Source organism: Bufo gargarizans, chromosome 1 (genome assembly GCF_014858855.1).
Source record: "Bufo gargarizans isolate SCDJY-AF-19 chromosome 1, ASM1485885v1, whole genome shotgun sequence".
In the NCBI taxonomy this organism is placed as follows: domain Eukaryota; kingdom Metazoa; phylum Chordata; class Amphibia; order Anura; family Bufonidae; genus Bufo; species Bufo gargarizans.
Window position 1 is genome coordinate 575,518,578 of NC_058080.1, and position 26,572 is coordinate 575,545,149.

At 45.2% G+C, this 26,572-nt stretch overlaps 1 protein-coding gene across 1 annotated transcript in view; it reads right to left on the reverse strand.

The window, feature by feature from the left end:
- Positions 1 to 1,990, reverse strand: part of SETD1B (SET domain containing 1B, histone lysine methyltransferase) — a 79,809-nt gene extending 77,819 nt beyond the window's left edge. The window contains exons 1-4 of the mRNA XM_044275735.1: positions 1,861 to 1,990; positions 1,581 to 1,735; positions 1,402 to 1,500; positions 1,002 to 1,272 (exon numbers count right to left, since the gene is read on the reverse strand). Of these exons, the coding sequence (XP_044131670.1) occupies positions 1,002 to 1,272; positions 1,402 to 1,500; positions 1,581 to 1,735; positions 1,861 to 1,933 (598 nt within the window). The 5' untranslated portion in view covers positions 1,934 to 1,990. The remainder of the gene's footprint in view (positions 1 to 1,001; positions 1,273 to 1,401; positions 1,501 to 1,580; positions 1,736 to 1,860) is intronic.
- Positions 1,991 to 26,572: the final 24,582 nt, after the last annotated feature.

Here is a 26,572-nt window from a genome sequence, read left to right on the forward strand (position 1 = left end):
CCCCGTTTTTATGACCGGACACAAAACGGAATGCTGACGGAACGGAAGACATCCTGATGCATCCTGAATGGATCTCTTTCCATTCAGAATGCATGAGGACTAAACATTTTTCCAGTATTAAGATTCGCTGCCGGATCTCAATACCAGAAAAAAAAACAACAGAAGTGTGAAACAAGCCTAACATCATGGACCATGTATTAGCTCTGACAACAGTAAGACATAACACTGCGGTGTGACAAGCAATGCAGAAAGGACTGCACAACTACATCCACGCCGGGGCCTAGCCTAAAATACACATCTCTGCAGTGAAAACACAATCGGACACTTAGAAGAATTTCATAGTAATCCTATGGAAAACATAAAACATGAGTCCGCTGCAGAGATCAGGGGTCAGCCTCCTCAGCGGTTGTGAAACTACAACTCTCAGCATGCTCCATTCACTTCTGTGGGAGTTCTGAAAAGAGCCAAGCAAATGTGCACGCTAGGGGGTTGTAGTTTCACAACAGCTAGGGGGGGTTGACCCCTGTCCCAGAGGCATGATGATCATGTATGGGACGGCTGCTATATGGAAATGTAATAACGGAAATCAAAAGAAAAAACATTAAATACTTTATTTTATTTTTAAATAAGTCAGCAGTATGCTACTTGGCTGGTGATCTGGTGTAGCAGATGTATGATAGCTGTCAGGCGGTCTTACTATGGCCATACTGTGCTGTCCATGACTCTGCACTGTAACAACATCCAGCCTGTATTTGCATTTTCTAGCCTGTCACTAATTTATAAATGTCTGTATGCAAAGCCACAAGCACCAAGGGCTGAGATCTCCCTGCAGCACACACACCATGCCGGGCTGTACAGTAAAACTTCAGTAAGAGAGCAGAGCGTGCTGACAGACAGCCGGCACTGCAGTCTCCTAGCAACAGACAACACTGGCACACGTGACTCGCAGGGGACACAACTGTCAGTGGGATAGGACGATCCCCCGGCAGGGAAGCACTTACCTTTAGTGTCCAGCTCCACGTGGATCAGGTTGCCCATGACTGTGGTGTTGTGTAGATGCTTCACCGCATCCCTGGCGCCTGTCACAGTGGCAAATATAACTTTGGCAATGCCCAGGTGCTTCTTGTTCTTGGGGTTGTACAAGATCTCCACTTCCTCCACCTCCCCATACTTCTTGCACATGTCGCCAAGAAAGTTCTCCCGAATATTGTCGTTCAGTTTCGCAAAAGTCACTTGCTTCGGAGGCACGGGGCCGACGTAGAACTCGTCGATCTGCAGGCGAGAGATCGTCAGATCGGGGAGAAGTCGCAATCAATACATGAAGCAGCAGCGACCGGCAACTTTACTGCACAGTACACCACACACATCAATCTATCGCCGCGAGAACACAAGGAGCAGTACCTTCAGCTTGGGCACAGGCAGGTCGACCTCCTTGTTTTTGGTCCATATCCTGCCGATCCGGGGGTCTCTGACGCAGTCCACTGGGGGGACACCTGGGTTCTGCAAACACAAAAGGCAAGAAGTTTAGGGTGATGATGATGGAGCCAGGGATGGCATGCACTGACAGCGGGGGCACATACAGGCATGCTGAAGTGCAGTCCATCGTAGCGGTACAGCTTGTGTTGCCCCTTCCTCAGGGCAGGGTCGATGACCAGCTTGTAACTCTTCCAGTGGTGACTCTTCTTCTCGCCAGAGGGGCCGGCTGGGTTGCCCGCCTCCATGCCGTTGATGCAGCCTGTAAGCCAGAAACAAGAAGAAGACATGAGTGGAGTGCTGTGGGGGGAAGCGGCGCAGACGAGGCATCCACAGCCCCTCCGAGCCAGCATGCCCGATCCAAACAATCAAAGGCTCCCGTCTCACTTGCAGGCTGCGTTCTGACATGGTCTTCGGGATTTCGGCTTCTCTCCCCAGGCTTGGCCTCCTTGAAAGACATGCCTGCCCGCCTTTCCCACCCCCACCCCCCCAAAAGCCCTGCTCCCCTGCACACAGGGTCGTCTCCTCGCCCCGCAGGAAAGGCCCAGCCGCTTCACAGGCCCCTTCCTCGGTTACATGACATGCTGTGGAGGGCACCCTGCCTGCTCCTTTTTGGCGAGCCAACACATATTGTGTGTGTGAGCAGCTTCAGCTCGCTCTGGGGCAGCCCACAATGCACCGCGGCCTCCCTATCCTCCGCCTCCCTTCTCTGTCCCCAGCCAGCCAGTAGTGCTCGCAGCCGCCTGGCTCTTCCCGCCCGCACTTTCGCCACAAGGCCGACACCAAGGGTTAAACTTCCTATTCTTCATAAACACGGGCATGGGAACGCGACCTGTGCATTATATAAATGTCTATATTAATTCTAGCTATATAACCGTCCACCGTTCTCTCGCTTAGTTATCCGGGATTTTATTCGTCAGAATACAAAGGGTAAACCGTTCGGGACGTCGTCAAGTCTCGTTGTGAGAGGCTAATGGTTGTGTCATGGACTCCCTCATAAATGTGTGTGGAATCTGCGCGCTAGATTTACATGGCGGTTCTAAACAGTCGCCAGACAAGATGGACCTGGTTGGGGCTCTGGCTCTCCTCTTGTGGGGGGAGGGTGACAACACGGGGACGCTGGTGTACCGTGCTAACGTCTCTGGTGACGGAGATATGGCGATATCCGTGTCCCTCCCATGTTATCACTGAGGTTTTCGCTTTTTTCCGCCAGTCACAAAGCGGCTTCCATTTTGTACGTTAACGAGAGGCGGGCACGCGTCCCTCACTGGCCGCTCATTCACACAATGTCGCCGTGTGTGAGGTAAATGGGTCTCCCGCTACACCACAGTCACGTTCCTGTGCGCCAGCAGCACAGCGCTTCATTATCGTATAGGACGGTAATTAGAAGACGACGACGAGGAGGGGGGAGAGCAGGGTGTCCCCCGCTTGGAGCCGGGCCACGGTGACGTCACGGGCTGGCGGAGAGACTCTCCTGAGGCGGCAGCCAATCAGCGCGCGGCTGCCTGTGAGTGATTACAGCGCCCCACGCGCCATCCTCCCTCAGACAAGCGAGGAGAGGCCAACTGAGCGGCGGCCATTATCCTGCCAGGGAGGGACATGGCCAGCTTGTGTGTGCAGGCTCTGGACTCAGCTGTGTGTGTGTTTCTCTATGTTCCCCACTGTACAGGATTCTGTATGAAGAAGGAGGACTAAATGTATAAATAGCACAGCATGTCTGGATTATCTCCCTGTGACATGGAATCCATCTTGGCCACATCTAGGTCATGGCACACCCTAAGTCTGAATTCAGTAAAGCAATGCCTTCTTTTTCTTTTTTTAAGATTTGGAGACTGCCTGCTGTCTCTGCTGATGAACAATAAATTAGCAATTGACTTTTTTTTTCTAATTTTCAGATGGTTTGTGAACAGTAGCTTTATATTCATCTCTAGGTGCCAACTGGTAAGGTAATCTGCAACCATCCTTGTTTTTGCCAGTGTAAAAGCATTCCAGTTGCTATGTGTAGTTTGCTTTTATGCTATACTTACATATATGTCATCTCTATCCACAGCTGATATACGTGTATCTATAGCTCGCCCTACAATCAGTGGTTACATTTGATTGTATTGTGCTATACTTCCATATATATGTATCTATAGCTCGCCCTACAATCAGTGGTTACATTTGATTGTATTGTGCTATACGTCCATATATATGTATCTATACCTCGCCTTACAATCAGTGGTTACATTTGATTGTATTGTGCTATACTTCCATATATATGTATCTATACCTCGCCTTACAATCAGTGGTTACATTTGATTGTATTGTGCTATACTTCCATATATATGTATCTATACCTCGCCTTACAATCAGTGGTTACATTTGATTGTATTGTGCTATACTTCCATATACGTGTATCTATAGCTCGCCCTACAATCAGTGGTTACATTTGATTGTATTGTGCTATACTTCCATATATGTGTATCTATAGCTCGCCCTACAATCAGTGGTTACATTTGATTGTATTGTGCTATACGTCCATATATATGTATCTATACCTCGCCTTACAATCAGTGGTTACATTTGATTGTATTGTGCTATACGTCCACATACGTGTATCTATACCTCGCCTTACAATCAGTGGTTACATTTGATTGTATTGTGCTATACTTCCACATACGTGTATCTATAGCTCGCCCTACAATCGGTGGTTACATTTGATTGTATTGTGCTATACTTCCACATACGTGTATCTATAGCTCGCCCTACAATCGGTGGTTACATTTGATTGTATTGTGCTATACTTCCACATACGTGTATCTATAGCTCGCCCTACAATCGGTGGTTACATTTGATTGTATTGTGCTATACATCCATATCTCATCTATCCACACCTGATGTGTGCCTTATCCAGTGGTTACGTTTGATTTTAATGATGGGACCAGAGAATGTAATGTTTTCTTGGTCGGCAGTGACTTCTAGATACTGCTTTCAGGAGGCAATTCGTTACACTTTTAAATTCCCCTTTTTTTTCTGGTTTTCTTTCTATTTTTTTTTTTTGGGGGGGGGGGGGGTGAGGTTCTTGTAAGAGCTAGAACTGGCGTAAGACATAAGGACACCAGGCTTGGGTTTTCGGGTAAGTACATGCTTTTGTCCTTGAGTAGGAGAGAAGGGAGTGGCCCCATGAAGTAAGCACTGGCAGTGTTCACAGTCCCTATCGACCCTCTCTGTGCCTAGAATAGATCCACTCCACAGTCCCCGATGCATTCGTGTGGAGTCTCATCCGTGGTGTAGTGGTCTAGATTCTTGCCTGTATCCAGTTTCCCTCTGCCGTGGCATCCCACCCCTGGCAGCGGCGACTTGTGGGTGAGAACGGTTTGCAGCGTTACAATGTAGCAGTCCATGTTGTGGGCAGCATTGTGTACTGATACTGTAGGTTGTAAGCGCCTGGCTTGCTGAGTCAGAGCTAGGCCATGCTGCTGACAAAGGGAGGCGAGTATTGTGCTTGCTAGACAGATCGTATGCTGGGGGCGGCTCGTTAACCCATATGGTTCTTTCCAGCACACGTACAGTCCTATACACCTCGCTCTTCGCCTGTGTCATTAGTTGTGAATGGCTTTACATGTAGCAGAGTTTATGGCATTAGCCCGCATGTTATGCCAGGGTGTGGAAGGCACTAGAAGATTAGTTCACCAGCTGTGCCTGCCCAGATTAAGCTGTTTACTGCCTCAAGGACAGTACTGCACAGGCTGCGTATGAGTCTTGTCATAAAGGGGAGTAAAGCCAACAAAGCAGTAGAAAGATTCTGGCTAGAACTGAATTACTAGTTTAGTGTGTGCCCAGTGAAGGATTCTTCTCGATGCCTGGGTGCAGCAGATGGATCTGTGTTTGGATACGTTTTAGGCCACATTAACATTTGCTTATTTTGGTTAGTATTTTGCTTTAATCCAAGATCTTGACAAGACCAGATCTGCATCTCTTCTGTTTTGTGGACCCGTTCCTGCTTTTGGTGTAACAAAATGCTTGTGTGAATGTGGGCTAACAGATATGGCCATAAGAGCATTGTACAGCTCAGTTCTTGTAGTGCTAAATATAGAAGTCCGGGCAACCCTTTTACGTTAAGGTAATTCTTCGCTGACCTAACCATCCTAGAAATCCGTGTGACATGGCCGTCTTAGGCTATATCTGCCTGCATTTTATAATGATAGTAGGTATCAGGCGGCTGACATGACAGCAGTGGATGTTAACCCTTAAAGACCTCTGCCGGTTTGCCCTGTATGACTGCACCAAGCCTTATCCAAGAAATACATTTTTAGTTTTTCTGTAGGCCACACAAGAACCATTCTGTGACTTTACATTCTCTGCTCCAGACCAAGGTTTGCTTTAACGTGGTTGTATGTTACAATAAATAGTATAAGTCGGGCTCACATCGTATGGCCCCATGCCATGTGTTTAACTAAGTTCTTTGCATTGTTGCTGTTTTCAGGAGGAAGGAGAAAACCCTGGTAGTGATGTCACCAAGGTTTTTTTAGGGCATCATTGGGAATATCCTGCACACTGGAGCCTGTGGCTGTCGGTGACAGCGCTGCTTACCTGTTGTGGCAAGAAGTTATTACGTTCGGCTGCCATTAATTAAATTATCTGTGGGTGACGTGGGGTAATGTTTTCACCTTTTAGGCTTGGTGCACATTTGCAGTACATTTTTAGTCATTCCGTTCCAGTGTAAAAACAGAAGGGCTGGATCTGGCGTATACCACAGAAGCTGCAACCGACAGACCCCGTTGACTATAATAGGCCATTAGGTTTCCATTACGGTTTCTGCCGGACAAAATACTGCTGCGGTATGATTTCTTGGTGTCTTGCTGGGATCTGAGAATCCTGTCTTAGTTTGGGGCTGAAGCTTGAGCTGTTTTGGTATAAGAGAACGGCCGCTGTGTATTTTTCTGTTTTGCCCTTCCTGCTCTGGATTTGTGATGTTATGAAACCAATGCAATGAGTCATTTACTATCTGGCGGTGCAGGCGGAGCGTGTGTCGCAGCATAGCTGGAGAAGGATGGGGGGGGGGGGGGTCACTGCAGGTGACGGAAAACTACAGACTGGTAGAACCAGAAAGCTGTGTTTCTTCTTCCCTGCTCTTACTCCATGGTTCTTCAGCAGTGTACCACCATGAATGGACAAATCCATAACCTCAGGCTGATGCCCACAGCGGCGGAGACAAACTCGCCTACTATGGCGGCTAAGGTGGCAAGGTAACAACTATTAACAGTAACTTATATGAATATATAATATGGGTGATAATTACAGAATAGTCATTGCATATTTTAGAAACTTAGATGGACTTATATTGTATAATGTACTTCTATTAAAGTGCCGTGGGGAACATTTATTATAACTGGTGTAAAGTCAAACTGGATGAATTGCCCACAACAATCACTTTATTTTTTCTTATTATAATATTAATATATATATATATATATATATATATATATATATATATATATATATATATATATAATTTTTTTTTTTTTTTTTTTTTTTTTTTTTTTTTTTCCCCCATTTTCGAAAGGACTTGTAAAAAATCTAATCTGGAAACCTATGGTTTGCTGTGGGCAACTTTTACATCTCCTCCTTTGTACTGGTTTTGATAAATTTCCCCCCCCCCCTCCCTCCTATACATGTTAAATACAGTCCTTCCTGCTGTTAGGGGTATTCCCATCTGAGATGGACGTTCCTGGCTTATCTAAAAGATCTCCGGAATGTCCCCTGACCCTTGTCCTGCTGGTGAGACAGCTGATGTGGGGAATAACGTATGCCAGCTATCTTCATAGTTGGACTTTATTAGAATATGCTTTTTATAGTTGTCTGAAGAGTTCAGAATGCATGGGCTATCATATTACTGTAATGTAGTGCAGTTAGACCTACCTTACTGTTAAGATTGAGCATGTGATACAACGTACAGGTAAAACAATAACTTTCATCTTCACTTCATAAACTTGTATAAGGCTGGAATAGCACATGCAGTTTTTTGAGCCATATACAGGAGTATATATCAGAGCAGAGACGTCTTAGGCCTCTTTCACGTGGGTGTCGTGTGTGAGGGCCGGATAGGATGTGGGTGTGTCGTGGGAAAATGCACAATTTTTCCACGCGAGGGCAAAGCGTATTGCACGAGCGTGAGAAAGATCGGCATGTTTGGTACACAGACCCGAACCCGGACTTCTTCACAGAAGTTCGGGTTTGGGATCAGTGTTGTGTAAATTTTATTATTTTCCCTTTATGACCTGGTTATAAGGGAAAATAATAGCATTTTTAATACAGAATGCTAAGTAAAATAGGGATAAAGGGGTTAAAAAATAAATAAATTAAACTCGCCTCATCCACTTGTTCGCGCCTCCTGACTTCTCTTCTTTCTTCTTCTTTGAGGACCTGGGAGAAGGGTGATGGATCATGTGATGAGTGCAGTGATGTCACCAAAGGTCCTTTTCTACCAGGTCCTCTTCTACCAGGTCCTCAAAGAAGAGAAGCCAGGCTGCGTGAACAAGTGGATGAGGTGAGTTTAATTTTTTTAATTTTTTTTAATCCCTTCATCCCTAATTTACTTAGCATTCTGTATTAAGAATGCTATTATTTTCCCTTATAACCATGTTATAAGAGAAAATAATAAAGATCGGGTCCCCATCACCTAGCAACCATGCGTGAAATTCGCACCCCATCCGCACTTGCTTGCGATTTTTCACGCAGCCCCATTCACTTCTATGGGGCCTACGTTGCGGGAAAAACGCACAACATGGAGCATGCTGCGATTTTCGCGCAACGCACAAGTGATGCGTGAAAATCACCGCTCATGTGCACTGCTCCATAGAAATGAATGGGTCCGGGTGCAATGCGTTCACCTCGCGCATTGCACCCGCGCGGAAAACTCTCCCATGTGAAAAGGGCCTTAGTCTTAGGGCTCATGCATCACAGATGCGGACCTATTCACTTGAATGAGTCCGCTATCTGGAAGGTTGTGCAGAAAAGAGGCACGGAAGCACTACTGAGTGCTTTAGTGTAGTTTCTGTCCGTGCCTCCACACCGCAAAAAAATTGTGGACGGATCACAACTTGAACGAGGTCTGGATATGTCTGTGGAATCCACACGGATGTTGCCCGTGCATTTGGGATCGCAAACTGGTCTCCAATGCACAGAACGGCCGTGTGCATGATCCCTTGATTTTTTATTTTTATTTTCTCTTTGTGGATTCACTTCTGGCTTTGGCTCAGAAAACTGCATGTGTGACACTAGCCCTAGGGTTGGTTCAGACAGCACTTTGTCAGTTTTTGATAGCGTTTTTTTTTTTTTTTTTTTTGGGATGAATCCAGCAGGAAGAATTTCTTCATATTTCTCATTCCTTCCTGACCCACTTCTGGATTTAGCTCAAAAACTGACACAAAAAGCTGTGTGTGACCCTACCCTTATGCCTCATTCACATGTCAGTGTTTGGTCGGTGATTGTGAGCCAAAACCAGGATTGGATCCTCCACAGACTGCACCTGGTTTTGGCACAAACCTACTGATGGAAATCACTGACGTGTGAATAAGGTATTAGGCCTCCTTCACACGGGCGTTGCAGGAAAAGGTGCGGGTGCGTTGTGGGAACATGCACTATTTTTCCGCGCGAGTGCAAAACATTGTAATGCGTTTGCACTCGCGTGAGAATAATCGCATGTTTGGTACCCAAACCCGAACTTCTTCACATAAGTTTGGGCTTGGGCTCAGTGTTCTGTAGATTGTATTATTTTCCCATATAACATGGTTATAAGAGAAAATAATAGCATTCTGAATACAGAATGCATAGTACAATAGCGCTGGAGGGGTTAAAAATAAAATAAAAAATAATTTAACTCTCCTTAGTCCACTTGATCACGCAGCCCGGCATCTCTTCTGTCTCCTTCTTTGCTGATTGCAGGAACAGGACCTGTGGTCACGTCACTTCGGTCATCACATGATCCATCATCATGTGATGACCGGAGTGACGTCACCACAGGTCCTGTTCCTGCAATCGGCAAAGAAGGAGACAGAAGAGAAGCCAGGCTGCGCGATCAAGTGGATTAAGGTGAGTTAAATTATTTTTTTTAACCCCTCCAGCACTATTTTACTATGCATTCTGTATTCAGAATGCTATTCTTTTCCCTTATAACCATGTTAATAAGGGAAAATAATAATGATCGGGTCTCCATCCCGATAGTCTCCTAGCAACCGTGCGTGAAAATAGCACCGCATCCGCACTTGCTTGCGCATGCTTGCGATTTTCACGCAACCCCATTCATTTCTATGGGGTAGGGCTGCACGATATGGGAATTTTGTGCGATTAGGGCCCTAAAAATTGCGATAACGATATGCAATATTTTAAGGGAATTGTGCTAGAGGTCTATTTGCTTGGATTTTCAAGGCAAAAGCACACAGAAATTACTGATAATGCTGAAATTTAGTTATGCTTAACTCAAAAACTGAAATGCACAGTGTTTTAAAAAAACAACATCTTTTACTAAATTAAATAACATATTTGCATTACTGCAAAAGTACAAAATACAAAACTTGCCATTTTCTTAATAGCACTGCACAGAACAGATAAATAAAATAGAAGAACATTTGTTCATTAAAATAACGACTTGCCTCCAGCCCCTCCTCCCTCCCCGCACAGTAACTGATGTATCGCCGGCCGCGCTGTGCAGCATAGCGGCCGGCGATACATCAGTGTCAACCACGTAAAAAGTCAACCATCGCTTTATAAGATGCACTGCCATTTCCCCCCCAAAAGTTTGTCTTATAAAGCGAAAAATATGGTAATACAATTGCAGCATTTTTAGGTCGGCCAATTGGCGATTGCAATATGGCGATTTATTGCGATTGCTTTGGCGATATATTGTGCAGGCCTACTATGGGGCCTGCGTTGCGTGAAAAACGCACAAAATAGAGCATGCTGCGATTTTTCACGCCACACACAAGTGATGCGTGAAAATCACCGCTCATGTGAACAGCTACATAGAAATGAATGGGTCGGGATTCAGTGCGGGTGCAATGCGTTCAACTCTCGCATCCGCGCGGAATACTCGCCCGTGTGAAAAGGGCCTTAGGCTGATGCTACCAATCTTGGCCCAATTCCTGACCGCCGATCGCTGTGGCAGCGCAGTCACTGAACTGAATAGGGTTGCAGCGCTGCTCACCACTGCTGTTTGTGGTGTCTTGGGAAATGGGTGAAAAGAGGTTGGTTTTTGTTTTGTTTTTTAAAGCTGGCTTGTCTGAGATTTTTTTTATTATTTCAGACAGCTTTTAATTAATGGCCAGTAATGGTTATTCCTCTTGTACACTGTAGTTTATCCTGAAAGTTATCTGAAACTGTTACACTTTAAATGACAAATGTTGTACATCTTTCTAATATGACCTGAAAATAGTCCTCCATGGAACCCTTTAAAAGGGATGTCCACAGGGATAGGGTATATGTGCCTGATTGGCAGGGGGTCCGACAGCTGGAGCCCCCACCGATTACTAGAACGGAGTTCCCTTGTTTGACTGGAGCGCTCTCTGACAGTCCCATAGAGCTGATTGGGGGTTGCCCTGTTCTAGTGATTGGGGTAGGGCCCCACACACACTTATCTCCTATCCTGTGAGTAGGCGATACATTGTGGCGATGGAACAACCCCTTTTAATGTCCTAAATGCCCCCAACAAAGTACAATACTTACATGGTGTGGTCCAGCAATATCAATCTTTTAATATAAGGCCTCATGCACACGACCATTGTGTGTGGCCGTTGTTCCGTTTTCCGTGATTTTCTGCGGACCCATTGACTTTCAATGGGTCAGTTGAAAACTCGGAAAATGCACCGTTTGTCATCCGCCTCCGTGATCCGTGTATCCTGTCCGTCAAAAAAATATGAGCTGTCCTATTTTTTTGACGGACAACGGTTCACGGACCCATTCAAGTCAATGGGTCAGTGAAAGAACACGGATGCACCCAAGATTGGCATCCGTGATCCGTGGCCGTAGGTTACTTTCATACAGACAGATCCGAAGATCAGTCTGCATAAAAGCTTTTTCAGAGCTGAGTTTTCACGAAGTGATCCGACAGTATATTCTAACACAGAGGCGTTCCCGTAGTGATGGGGACGCTTCTAGTTAGAAAATACAACGAACTGTGTACATGACTGCTGGTGGCACAGTGTGCGCCCCTCCCTCACTCTATTGTAATAAGAACATTGGCAGTGTGCGGCCTCCCCCGGCCCCCCTCCCTCCCTCTATTGTAATAAGAACATTGGTGGCAGTAGTAGAAGCATCATACTTACCCGCTGGCTGCTGCGATGTCTGTGTCCGGCCGGGAGCTCCTCCTACTGGTAAGTGACAGTTCATTTAGCAATGCGCCGCACAGACCTGTCACTTACCAGTAGGAGGAGCTCCCGGCCGGACACAGACATCACAGCAGCCAGCAGGTAAGTATGAGGCTTCTACTATTGCTAAGTAACCATGGCAACCAGGACTGCAGTAGCGTCCTGGTTGCCATGGTTAGCGATCGGAGCCCCAGCGATTAAACTGGAACTCCGATCGGAACTCCGCTGCCACCAATGATCGGGGGGGGGCGCACACTGCCACCAATGTTCTAATTACAATAGAGGGGGGCCGGGGAGGCCGCACACTGTGCCACTAATGTTATTAATACAATAGAGGGAGGGAGGGGGGGCGCACTGGCCACCAATGATATTCAGGGGGGGGGGGGTCTGCCCCCTGCTGCCTGGCAGCCCTGATCTCTTACAAGGGGCTATGATACGCAAAATTAACCCCTTCAGGTGCGGCGCCTGAGGGGTTAATTGTGCTGATCACGGCACCCTGAAAGAGATCAGGGGCTGCCAGGCAGCAGGGGGCAGTCATGTACACAGTTTGTAGTATATTCTAACTAGAAGCGTCCCCATCACCATGGGAACGCCTCTGTGTTAGAATATACTGTCTGATATGAGTTTTCACGATATAACTCATATCCGACAGTATATTCTAACATGGAGGCGTTCCTATGGTGATGGGGACGCTTCAAGTTAAAATATACCATCGGATTGGAGAAAACTCCGATCCGATGGTATAAAAGGGACTCCAGACTTTACATTGAAAGTCAATGGGGACGGATCCGTTTGCAATTGCACCATATTGTGTCAACGTCAAACTGATCCGTCCACATTTACTTGCATTGTAATTCAGGACGGATCCATTTGGCTCCGCACGGCCAGGCGGACACCAAAACGACTTTTTTTTAATGTCCGTGGATCCTCCAAAAATCAAGGAAGACCCACGGACGAAAACGGTCACGGACCAACGGAACCCCGTTTTGCGGACAGTGGAAAAAATACTGTCGTGTGCATGAGGCCTAAACCATAAGACAAACCACCATAAAAAGAAGGGGGGGGGGGGGGTTGCCAGTTTGCCTTGTGATTGTCATTTAGGTATTCTCCCTATATACTTTCATGCACTGCTCACAACCCTCGTAATATATTTGCTAGTACACCTTTGAATCTTGTGTGCCTGGACACTTTGTTTTTTTTTATAAGGCATTTGGTGTAAACCCTCCTGGTTTTATGGTGATTTACATAGAAACATAGAATGTGCCGGCAGATAAGAACCATTTGGCCCATCTAGTCTGCCCAATATACTGAATACTATGGATAGCCCCTGGCCCTATCTTATATGAAGGATGGCCTTATGCCTATCCCATGCACTCTTAAACTCCTCCACTGTATTTGCAGCTACCACTTCTGCAGGAAGGCTATTCCATGCATCCACTACTCTCTCAGTAAAGTAATACTTCCTGATATTACTTTTAAATTAGAGGGGCAAAGGTTTAAAAGTATGTCCTCTTGTAGCAGTTTTTCTTCTTTTAAATATTCTCTCCTTTTACCTTGTTGATTCCCTTTATGTATTTAAAAGTTTCTATCATATCCCCTCTGTCTCGTCTTTCTTCCACGCTATACATGTTAGGCTACATTCACACGTCAGTATTTTCCTATATCCCGATTTTCGGTCCGTTTTTTGCGGATCCGTTGTTCCTGAAAATGTTTCCGTATGTCATCCGTTTTTTGCGGATCCATTGACTTTGCATTGTACCAGGATCCGATTTTTGCGGAACATAATAGGACATGTTTTATATTTAAACGGACATGCGGAACGGAACAACGGAAACGGACAGCACACATTGTGCTGTCCGATTTTTTTTTTTTCCAGGACCCATTGAAAATGAATGGGTCCAGATCTGGTCCTGATCTGTTCCGCAAAAAACGGAACAGATCAGGAAAGAAAAAACGGACGTGTGAATGGACCCTTAAGGTCCTTTAATCTTTCCTGGTAAGTTTTTTATCCTGCAATCCATGTACCAGTTTAGTAGCTCTTCTCTGAACTCTCTCCAAAGTATCAATATCCTTCTGGAGATATGGTCCCCAGTACTGCGCACAATACTCCAAATGAGGTCTCATTAGTGCTCTATAGAGCGGCATGAACACCTCCCTCTTTCTACTGGTAATTCCTCTCCCTATACACCCAAGCATTCTTCTAGCATTTCCTGCTGCTCTATGACATTGTCTGCCTACCTTTTAAGTCTTCTGAAATAATGATCCCTAAATCCCTTTCCTCAGATACTGAGGTTAGGACTGTATCACTGATTTTATATTCTGCTCTTGGGTTTTTACGCTCCAGGTGCATTATCTTGCACTTATCAACATTAAATTTTAGTTGCCAGATTTTTGACCATTCCTCTACTTTTCCTAAATTCTTTTCCATTTGGTGTATCCCTCCAGGAACATCAACCCTGTTACAAATCTTTGTGTCATCAGCAAAAATACACACCTTACCATCGAGGCCTTCTGCAATTTTGCTGATAAAGATATTAAACAATATGGGTCCCAGAACAGATCCCTGAGGTACCCCACTGGTAACAAGACCTTGGTCTGAATATACTCCATTGACTATAACCCTCTGTCTGTCCCTCAGCCACTGCCTAATCCATTCAACAATATGGGAGTCCAAGCCCAAAGACTGCAATTTATTGATAAGCCTTCTATGTGGGACAGTATCAAAAGCCTTACTAAAGTTTAAATAAGCTATGTCTACTGCACCTCCTCCATCTATTATTTTAGTCGCCCAATCAAAAAAATCAATAAGATTAATTTGACATGATCTCCCTGAAGTAAACCCTTGCTGTTTTTCATCTTTCAATCCATGAGATTTTAGATGTTCCACAATCCTCTCCTTAAGTATGGTTTCCATTAATTTCCCCACTACTGATGTCAGGCTTACTGGCCTATAGTTGCCCGATTCCTCCCTACTACCTTTCTTGTGAATGGGGACAACATTTGCTAATTTCCAATCTTCTGGGACGACTCCTGTTGCCAGTGATTGGTTAAATAAATCTGTGAATGGTTTTGCTAGTTCAACGCTGAGCTCTTTTAATAGCTTTGGGTGTATCCCATCAGGCCCCTGTGACTTATTTGTATAAATTTTAGACAGCTGACTTAGAACCTCTTCCTCTGTAAAGACACATGCATCAAAAGATTCATTCGTCTTCTTTCCTAACTGAGGTCCTTTTCCTTCATTTTCCTTTGTAAAAACTGAACAGAAGTATTCATTGAGGCAGTCAGCTAGTTCTTTATCTTCTTCCATATACCTTCCTTTTGTTTTTAATTTGGCAATTCCTTGTTTTAGTTACCTTTTTTCATTTATGTGTCTGAAGAATGCCTTATCGCCTTTTTTTTCCCTGACTGAGCTAATTTCTCCTCTGCCTGTGCTTTAGAAGCTCTTATGACTTGTTTGTCCTCTCTCTGCCTAATCTGATAAATTTGCCTTTCATCCATTATTATTATTATTTTTTTTTTTTTTATTATTATATAACTTCTAAATGCTATCTTTTTGTTTTTAATGATTTTGGACACTTCTGCTGAGTACCACAGTGGTCTCTTCCTTTTTTTGCTTTTACTGACAAGCCTAATGCAATTTTCTGTTGCCTTCAATAGTGCCACTTTTAAGTAGTCCCATTTCTCCTGGACTCCAATTAAACTGTTCCAATCTGATAGGGACTCGTATACCACTAATCTAATTTTAGAAAAGTCAGTTTTTCTAAAATCTAAAACTTTGGTTTTTGTGTGGTGTGACTCAGTCACTGTACTTATAGTAAACCACACTGACTGGTGATCACTAGATCCCAAGCTTTCCCCCACAGTAATATCATATACCAAATTCCCATTTGTGAATACTAAATCTAAAATGGCCTCCTTCCGGGTTGGCTCCTCAACTACTTGCTGTAGAGATAATCCCAGTAGGGAATTTAGACTATCTGTACTCCTGGCAGAGCTAGCTATTTTGGTTTTCCAGTTTACATCTGGAAGATTGAAGTCTCCCATAATGATAACTTCCCCCTTCAATGTCATTTTAGCTATTTCCTCAACTAGTAGATCATCATCTAATTCTTTGACTTGGCTAGGTGGTCTATATATCACACCTACACGAGTTACCTTATGATTATCAAGCTGCAAGGTAACCCAAATTGTTCTCGCTAACTTGTATCAAATTATATTTTATGCTATCTTTCACATACAGGGCCACCCCCTTCTTGCCTTCTCTGTCTTTCCTGTATAGAGAGAACCCTGGTATTGATATATCCCAGTCATTACTCCCCTTGAACAATGTCTCAGTAACAGTCACTACATCTATATTCTCAGATGTCATTATAGCCTCAAGTTCATTGATCTTATTCCCTAAACTGCGAGCATTTGTAGACAAGAATCTGAGCTTGTCATTTCTTAACCTTTGTGCATTGAAAGGAATGTTAACTCCTATTTATTGGTGTTTGTCTTCTGGTTTACACTAAACCTTTGATAGTTGTCATCTTCAAGATTTGACTGCAGAAGGAAACACTGACATCAATGAGATTTGTTGACCTGCTGCTGTGTTTAGCTGACAGAACGTTCCCTTGACTGGGGACAACTGTGTCCACCTCTCGGCTCTGAGCAGGACTGGCCATGTACAGGGTTTCAGCCTCTGCATATCTGCAAGTAAACAGGAATTGGTAAGGAGCATAAAGTGTGAAACGGGAAAACCCCTTTAACTCCTTCAGGATCTTACCATTTTTCACCTTAAGGACCAGGCCATTTTTTGCAAATTTGACATGTGACTTTATGTGGTGATAACTTTAAAACACTTTTACTTATCCAAGCCATTCTGAGATTTTCTCATCACATATTGTACTTCAAAATATTTCATTTTTATTTATAAAAAAATACTAAATTTGCCAAAAATTTGCCAAAAATGTGCCGTGGAGATGGCCATACTAGTGCTGTATGGTGCTGCTGTGCGATCCACGTGCAGTAAACGCCCGTATATGCTCCTGATGACAAACTTGCTACAGATAGTTTAGAAACGCGTCGAGCAGGGCCAGTTGTACTATGAGATCGCAGTCTAGCAGAAGGGGGGTCTTGGGAGATCTAGATACCATAGATTAGCCCATTTGTGGATAGGGACCCCACACTAATCTGGTTGTGGTGAAGGTACTGGGATTATACAATACCAGAATCCCAGTCCTTTGATTTGCATCACATCTGGGGTGGTACTACTGTTCTGTGGACCACTTGGTGTTCATTGTATACCACTGACACTATTGGCATATAGGTCCCCAACACAGGAGGGGAGTGACTGTCAGATTCACCCACACGTTACTTGCGCCAAGTAGCCTTTTTTACATTTATAAGGGGATAATTTTTTAGTTTGGTAAGCTAATAAAGTTTTGTTTTCATTTTAAGTCGTCCATTCATATTCAGTGATCCATAGTCTGAGAGCCATAGTTTAGGCTACTTTCACACTTGCGTTCAGAGCGGATCCGTCTCAGACGGATCCGCTTATATAATGCAGACGGTGGCTCCGTTCAGTACGGATCCGTCTGAATTATATTGTTAAAATATTTCTAAGTGTGAAAATAGCCTCAGACGGATCCGTCCAGACTTTCAATGTAAAGTCAATGGGGGACGGATCCGTTTGAAGATGACACACTAACGGATCTGTCCCCATTGACTTACATTGTAAGTCTGGACGGATCCGCACGGCCAGGCGGAGGCTGGACGCTGCCAGACTGATGCATTCTGAGCAGATCCGCGTCCACTCAGAATGCATTAGTGCTGGATGGAAGCGTTCGGGTCCGCTTGTGAGCCCCTTCAAACGGAGCTCACAAGCGGACACCCGAACGCTAGTGTGAAAGTAGCCTTAGTTTATTTTTATTTTTGGGGGGGCAATTTTTTGCTGGAGGAGATGACTGGTACAATTTTGGGGTGTGTGACTTTGATAGCTTGGTATGACACCTTTTGTGATGTAAGGTGACCAAAAAATGATTGTTTTAGCCCTGTTTTTTATTTAATTTTTTTTTCTACAGCATTCAGATGAGGGGGTGGATAATGTGATATTTTTGTTAGGTACGTGGCAATACCGAATATGGCTGGGTTTTTTTCTTTCTTTTTTTATATACAATTTTTTGTTTTATATTTGGATTTTTTTTATTTTATTTACTTTATATTTATGTCCCACTCTGACTTCAACTTCTGAGGTCTGATCCCCTCTGCAGTGCATTACAATACAACCTGTATTGTAATGCATTGCATGTCAGCTTTTATGCTGACAGCCTGCCTGCGAAACCTAGCCTAAGGGCTGGATCTCACAGGCTTCCGTGGAAGGCATCAGGCTTGCCTTCTCTGCCATCGGGTCCCCACCACTGCAGCGCGGTAAAGCGGAGGGAACCCGTACCGCGGCAAACAAGGGGGTTAACATATGCAGCAGGGGCTGGATGTCAGTGACTGTTAGGTTAGTGCCGCTGATTGGGCGGGCACAGCTCCTGCACCCGCCCGATCAGCCGCCGTACATGTACGGCGTTGGTCCTTAGGTCATGTCCACCAGCGCCGTACATGTATGGCGCAGGTACTTAGGGGGTTAAGCAATAAAGCTAAAACTTGTATACTAATCCAGAAACACAAGATGGATAGATATTTGTATCCAGATCTGTCTGTGTTTGTATTCTGCCTCTCCAGCATTTCACCATAGTTAGTATTGCAGTAACATTTAGGTATGTTAATAGCGATGAAAGCAAGTATGGACACAGATGGAACATGCTGTGTGTTAGTAAGACTTAAAAAGTATACAGATATGAAAGGGGTTGTCCAGCGTTAATATTAAACACCTGTCCTCAGGATAGGTCTTCACTATCTGATCGGTGGGGGTCCAGTAAATCAGCTGTGAGACGAGGTCTTGACACTAGGCCTCGTCTTCAGTGGAGCGGTGGTGTAGTACAATTACAAGTAGGGATGAGCGAACTTGTATTTCAAGTTCGGCGTACAAGGTTTGGGTTATCTAAGAATTATGTTTTGGGGTAGTGGAATCCATAACAGAATTCTTAGATAACCCAAACCTTGTACACCAAACTTGAAATACAAGTTCGCTCATCACTAATTACAAGCACTCGCTCCATTCACTTGTCTCACACTGCACTTCCCAGATGACTCCTTCAAACTGCTGATCGGCAGGGATGTCAGACCCCCACCAATCAAATATTCATGATATGTTGTGTTACTGGCAGGTAACATTTTTGGTGACGCATTTCCTTTCATTTTAGGCTTCTGTTTTATTTTTTTATTTTTCATTCTACGTTACGCCCCCTTCTGCACCACAGTTTTATATTTCCAGAACATAACTAACGCAAGTGCCAGACAGTCATATAACTGACCCAGAGTTCAACACTCCATTGACTAAAATGGAGTCCGCAAATTTTTTATTTGGAATCCTGTATATGTGTGTATATATATATATATATATATATATATATATATATATATATATATATATATCCTTCTCAAAAAATTAGCATATTGTGATAAAGTTCATTATTTTCTGTAATGTACTGATAAACATTAGACTTTCATATATTTTAGATTCATTACACACCAACTCAAGTAATTCAAGCCTTTTATTGTTTTAATATTGATGATTTTGTCATACAGCTCATGAAAACCCAAATTTCCTATCTCAAAAAATTAGCATATTTCATCCGACCAATAAAAGAAGTGTTTTTAATACAAAAAAAGTCAACCTTCAAATAATTATGTTCAGTTATGCACTCAATACTTGGTCGGGAATCCTTTTGCAGAAATGACTGCTTCAATGCGGCGTGGCATGGAGGCAATCAGCCTGTGGCACTGCTGAGGTGTTATGGAGGCCCAGGATGCTTCGATAGCGGCCTTAAAGGGATTCTGTCACCTCCCCTAAGGCAAAAAACGATTTAAAACCAGCCATGCAGCACAGCTTACCTGGATTAGGCTGTGCTGTTCAATCTTGAAATCCGTCCAGCAGTTAGTTCAAAAAACGAGTTTGATCAATGAGGAAATGCGTCCTGAAGGTGCCCAGAGGGGCGTTTTTTTCTTCTGAGAGAGCCCAGTCCCGCCCCTTTTTCAGTGCCCAGCCCGCCTTCCTTTTACTTCCTAACCGCCGCCCCCAGCCTGCCACAGCCTCCCCTCCCTCTCCTCCCCCTCCCTCTTGCCGAACGAAGTCTCGCACAGGCGCAGTACCCACTGAGGGCTGCGCCTGTGCGATCATCAGGAGACTGAGGGCGGCAGCTTCATCTTCGTCACTGGGCATGCGCCGAGCCCAGTGACGTCCGATGCTCGCTCTTCCCTCAGTCAGCAGGGAAGAGCGAGCATCGGACGTCACTGGGCTCGGCGCATGCCCAGTGACGAAGATGAAGCTGCCGCCCTCAGTCTCCTGATGATCGCACAGGCGCAGCCCTCAGTGGGTACTGCGCCTGTGCGAGACTTCGTTCGGCGTGAGGGAGGGGGAGGAGAGGCAGGAGAGGCTGTGGCAGGCTGGGGGCGGCAGTTAGAAAATACAAGGAAGGTGGGCTGGGCACTGAAAAAGGGGCGGGACTGGGCTCTCTCAGAAGAAAAAAACGCCCCTCTGGGCACCTTCAGGACGCATTTCCTCATTGATCAAACTCGTTTTTTGAACTAACTGCTGGACGGATTTCAAGATTGAACAGCACAGCCTAATCCAGGTAAGCTGTGCTGCATGGCTGGTTTTAAATCGTTTTTTGCCTTAGGGGAGGTGACAGAATCCCTTTAAGCTCATCCAGAGTGTTGGGTCTTGCGTCTCTCAACTTTCTCTTCCCAATATCCCACAGATTCTCTATGGGGTTCAGGTCAGGAGAGTTGGCAGGCCAATTGAGCACAGTAATACCATGGTCAGTAAACCATTTACCAGTGGTTTTGGCACTGTGAGCAGGTGCCAGGTCGTGCTGAAAAATGAAATCTTCATCTCCATAAAGCTTTTCAGCAGATGGAAGCATGAAGTGCTCCAAAATCTCCTGATAGCTAGCTGCATTGACCCTGCCCTTGATAAAACACAGTAGACCAACACCAGCAGCTGACATGGCACCCCAGACCATCACTGACTGTGGGTACTTGACACTGGACTTCAGGCATTTTGGCATTTCCCTCTCCCCAGTCTTCCTCCAGACTCTGGCACCTTGATTTCCGAATGACATGCAACAGTCCAGTGCTGCTTCTCTGTAGCCCAGGTCAGGCGCTTCTGCCGCTGTTTCTGGTTCAAAAGTGGCTTGACCTGGGGAATGCGGCACCTGTAGCCCATTTCCTGCACACGCCTGTACACGGTGGCTCTGGATGTTTCTACTCCAGACTCAGTCCACTGCTTACGCAGGTCCCCCAAGGTCTGGAATCGGTCCTTCTCCACAATCTTCCTCAGGGTCCGGTCACCTCTTCTCGTTGTGCAGCGTTTTCTGCCACACTTTTTCCTTCCCACAGACTTCCCACTGAGGTGCCTTGATACAGCACTCTGGGAGCAGCCTATTCGTTCAGAAATTTCTTTCTGTGTCTTACCCTCTTGCTTGAGGGTGTCAGGGATGGCCTTCTGGACAGCAGTCAGGTCGGCAGTCTTACCGATGATTGCGGTTTTGAGTAATGAACCAGGCTGGGAGTTTTTAAAAGCCTCAGGAATCTTTTGCAGGTGTTTAGAGTAAATTAGTTGATTCAGATGATTAGGTTAATAGCTCGTTTAGAGAACCTTTTCATGATATGCTAATTTTTTGAGATAGGAATTTGGGGTTTTCATGAGCTGTATGCCAAAATCATCAATATTAAAACAATAAAAGGCTTGAACTACTTCAGTTGGTGTGTAATGAATCTAAAATATATGAAATTCTAATGTTTATCAGTACATTACAGAAAATAATGAACTTTATCACAATATGCTAATTTTTTGAGAAGGACCTGTATGTATGTGTATGTGTGTATATATATATATATATATATATATATATATATATATATATATATATATATATATATATTATAATATATTTTTGTTACTGGTCTTTTTGATGGAATGTTTAACGTAGGTTCCTATGCAGATGTGAACTTGGCATTATCTGGTGGCCTTTCTCGCTTCCTTTTCTGTGGAAGTGCTTTACAATCAGTTCTTGTTAACCCCTTCTTCCCCTGCCTAAAAAATAGTCCCTCAAACACACCACCAGAGATCTCAGGAATAAATGGCACGATGATATGCAGTTTCCTTCTCGACTGTCTAGAGAGAGGAAGAGCTTGCTATATATTTCAGTTAAGAAGTAGGGGTAAAACAAAGGTGTCTGGCTGCTTCATTGTGAGATCACTATACAGGCACTGAGGGAAGGAAGAGAGCATGTATGGAACACTAAGGTGGACCAGAATTTGAGCACATAAACTGCAGGGGATGACCCCATTGAGGAAAATGCTTTTTGTGTTTTTTAAATTGCATGCATATTGCAATAATAGCTTGAAATTCCCTATTCATTGCATCAGAAGGCATTTTTTTTGCAGGTCGGATGCAGACCCATTCATCTCGAAGGGGGTGCAAAAGTGTGCTGTACGTTGTGTGGGCTCTATCCTTGTCTGTTTTGCAGGCAAGGCGAGGATATTTCTACAAGACATGGTCTCTTGCGGGGGGGGGGGGCGGATACAGCAGGGCATTGTGGGAGTTGTAGTTTTACAACAGCTGGAGGGCCGAAGTTTGAGGATGGCAAAACTAAACAGTTGAATCCCAGTTAATTTACCTAGAGCCTGCTATGGTTTGTATGGCTGCGCAGTACTTGACCACAGCGTACCCGCATCGCAACTGTGACATGATTGTGCCATGTGTTTGTAACATATAAATTCTGCAGTGTTGCACATGGGTTTTATCACTAACCTAATTCCCCGTAAACCCTCAGGGTTTGTAATGGATTGGCATATTTCCCAGGGCAAGTTATCAGCCTGGAGTCCAGTTAGTTTGGGCTACTTTCACATCCGGCAGAGGAACCGCCTGTAGGGTTGTTGCGGGTATCGAAATTTCGATACCCAATCGATACTTTTTGTCCCGGTATCGTATCGATACCGGGATTTCCGTTTTTTCGATACTGGGCTGTGCTTCTGCGCAGCCTAGTATCTCTGAACATGAGTGCGCTGCTATCGGCGCGCTCATGTTCTCTCAGCAGCACGGGGAGAAGGAAGCTGTCCTCCCTCCCCCCTGTGCTGCTGCCACCAATGAGAAGAGAGGGGGGGAGGAGGGGCGGGCGCACTGCGCCACCAATGAGGAGAGAGGGGCTGGCGCACTGAGCCACCAATGATAGGACTATTCCCATTTCCCACACAGAGCGGCGCCCAGCGATGTCTCAGCACTCACCATTAGTCCTGGGCGCCACTCCGTTCGCCCGCAGTGCCCCATTACTGTCTCCTCTCCTGCTCCACATGCTGCTGATTACTATCGGAGCGATGGGAGGATACATCAGCTTCACTAGTGGGCGTTCCTTCTCCCTGCGCTGCGATTGGACAGCGCTACAGCCAGGAATAAGGAACGCCCACTAGTGAAGCTGATGTCTCCTCCCATCGCTCCGATAGTAATCAGCAGCATGTGGAGCAGGAGAGGAGACAGTAATGGAGCACTGCGGGCGAACGGAGCGGCGCCCAGGACTAATGGTGAGTGCTGGGACATCGCTGGGCGCCGCTCTGTGTGGCCTGATAGTGAAAGTCAGTCTTTAACACAATACAGGAGGCGGGTGCCGGCAGCAGAATCGCATTGCCGGCACCCTTCCGCTGACGGGGAGCTGCGATCAGAGGCGGTTAACCCCTTAGGTGCCGCACCTGAGGGGTTAACTGCTGATCTGCCAGTACCCGCCTCCTGTATAAAGGGGTAATTTATCATTGGTGGTTCAGTGTGCCCCTCAACCCCCCATCCCATTAAAATCATTGGTGGCACAGTGCGCCAGCCCCTCTCAACCCCCCAGTATTAAAATCATTGGTGGCAGTGGCCACAGGGACCTCTCCCCTCCCCTCATTGGTGGTGCAGTGGCAGCTTCTGATCGGAGCCCCAGCTGTGTAAGCCTGGGGCTCCGATCAGTTACCATGGCAGCCAGGACGCTACGGAAGCCCTGTTTGCCATGGTAACATCCCTGATGCTGTGTGCACAGGGACAGTGTGAAGTCCTATTCACCCTGATAGAGCTGAATAGGACAAGGGATGAAAGATCCCAGGTTCTAGCCCCTAAGGCTACTTTCACACTTGCGTTCAGAGCGGATCCGTCTGAGACGGATCCGCTCATATAATGCAGACGGTGGCTCCGTTCAGAACGGATCCGTCTGCATTATATTGTAAAAAAAATTCTAACTGTGAAAGTAGCCTGAACGGATCCGTCCAGACTTTTACATTGAAAGTCAATGGGGGACGGATCCGTTTGAAGATTGAGCCATATTGTGTCATCTTCAAACGGATCCGTCCCCATTGACTTCCATTGTAAGTCTGGACGGATCCGCACGCCTCCGCACGGCAAGGCGGACACCCGGAGGCTGAACGCTGCCAGACTGATGCATTCTGAGCGGATCCGCATCCACTCAGAATGCATTAGGGCTGGACGGATGCGTTCGGGTCCGCTTGTGAGCCCCTTCAAACGGAGCTCACAAGCGGACACCCGAACGCTAGTGTGAAAGTAGCTATTAAATAAAAAGTGTAAAAAAAAAAAAAACCACCAAAATATGAAGTATAAATCACCCCCTTTTCCCAATTTCACATATATAAAATATATAATTAATAAACATATTACATATCGCCACGTCAGAAAAGTCCAAACTATTAAAATATAAAAAAAAAATCTAGGTGGTGAACGCCGGAACAGAAAAAAATAAAAACTGCGTGATTCGCCATTTTTAAAAATGCGGAATGCACGTGGCTTTTTTTGGTTTATTTTTTTTCGCGTGGTATCGAGTATCGCAATACTTTTTCATGGTATTGAAACCGAATCAAAAATTTGGTATCGCAACAACTCTAACCGCCTGCCAGATCCAGTTATACTCAATGGGGATCCAGCAGTGCTTGGCAGTATCCTGGATATGGTGAAATCCGGCAGGCTGTTCCTCTGCAGATGTGAAACTAGCCTTCGCTAACAGACCAATGACTTGACTGCGTTGTAGGAAAGCCTCAGCTGTGAGAAGGGTTTGGTCCATGTGGCTTTCAGACTCTAGATGTAACGGTGCATTCACACGACCGTATAAAAGAATTTGCATCTGTTCCGCAATTTTTTGCGGACCTGGTGCGGACCCATTCATTTCAGTCCGCAGCAGCTGTTCCGTGGCCCCGCAAAAAATATGGACAAGAATGGGCATTCTCCATATATCGCTGGCCATGTGTGGTCTGCAAAATGCAGAACGCACACAGGCGGTATCCGTGTTTTGCGGCTCAGCAATACGCTTACGGTTGTGTGAATGCACCCTAAGGCGCCTTTCACATGGGTGAGTATTCCGTGCGGATGCGATGCGTCAGTTGAACGCATTGCACCCGCACTGAATACCGACCCATTCATTTCTATGGGGCTGTTCACATGAGCGGTGATTTTCACGCATCACTTATGCGTTGTGTGAAAATCGCAGCATGCTCTATTTTGTGCTTTTTTCACGTAACGCAGGCCCCATAGAAATTAATGGGTTTGCGTGAAAATCGCAAGCATCTGCAAGCAAGTGCGGATGCGGTGTGATTTTCACGCACGGTTGCTAGGAGACTATCGGCATGGAGACCCGACCATTATTATTTTCCCTTATAACATGGTTATAAGGGAAAATAATAGCATTCTGAATATAGAATGCATAGTACAATAGCGCTGGAGGGGTTAAAAAAAATAAATTTTTTACTCGCCTTAGTCCACTTGATCACGCTGCCCAGCATCTCGTCTGTCTCCTTTGCTGAACAGGACCTGTGGTGACGTCACTCCTGTCATCACATGTTCCATTACCATGGTGATGGATCATGTGATGACTGGAGTGACCTCACCACAGGTCCTGTTCCTGCCCTGCAATGAATGCTCACCACAGGTCCTGTTCAGTGTTAGGCCTCATGCACACGACTGTTGTTGTGGTCTGCTTTAGAGCCGCAGTTTTTGCGCCTCGGGTGCGGACCCATTCACTTAAATGAAGCCACAAAAGATGCGGACAGCACTCCATGTGCTGTTTGCATCCGTTGCTCCGTTCCGTGGCCCCCGCAAAAAAAAATATAGCATGTCCTATTCTTGTCTGTTTTGCGGACAAGAATGGGCATTTCTACAATGGGCCACCCGTTCCGTTCTGCAAATTGTGGAAGGCACACGGGTGGCTTCCGTTTTTTGTGGATCTGCGGACTGCAAAAAACGGAACGGTTGTGTGCATGAGGCCTGACTGTAGCATTCCTTTCAAAATACATATTACATATAAAATGTTTATTTTAATTACTTAAGATGGATAGATTAGACATGAAGTGCCTCCCATTCGGGCTGCCCTAACCGCTCCTTTTCCTGTTTCCCAGAATACTTTGTGTGCAGTTTAAGGAATAAAAATTTGGAACTGTTGATGAAATTGTACATTTATGGACTTTTTATATTCTGATGATGTCTCCACCTCGTATTATGTACAATTACTGTGTCAACTTTCTTTAATAAAATGTTTATTTTAAAAACTGGGTGTACGCTTCAAATACGATTGCCTTTGCTTATTTCTGAGAGTTCCTTCCAGCCTTGGGGCTGACTTGAATGTCTGCTT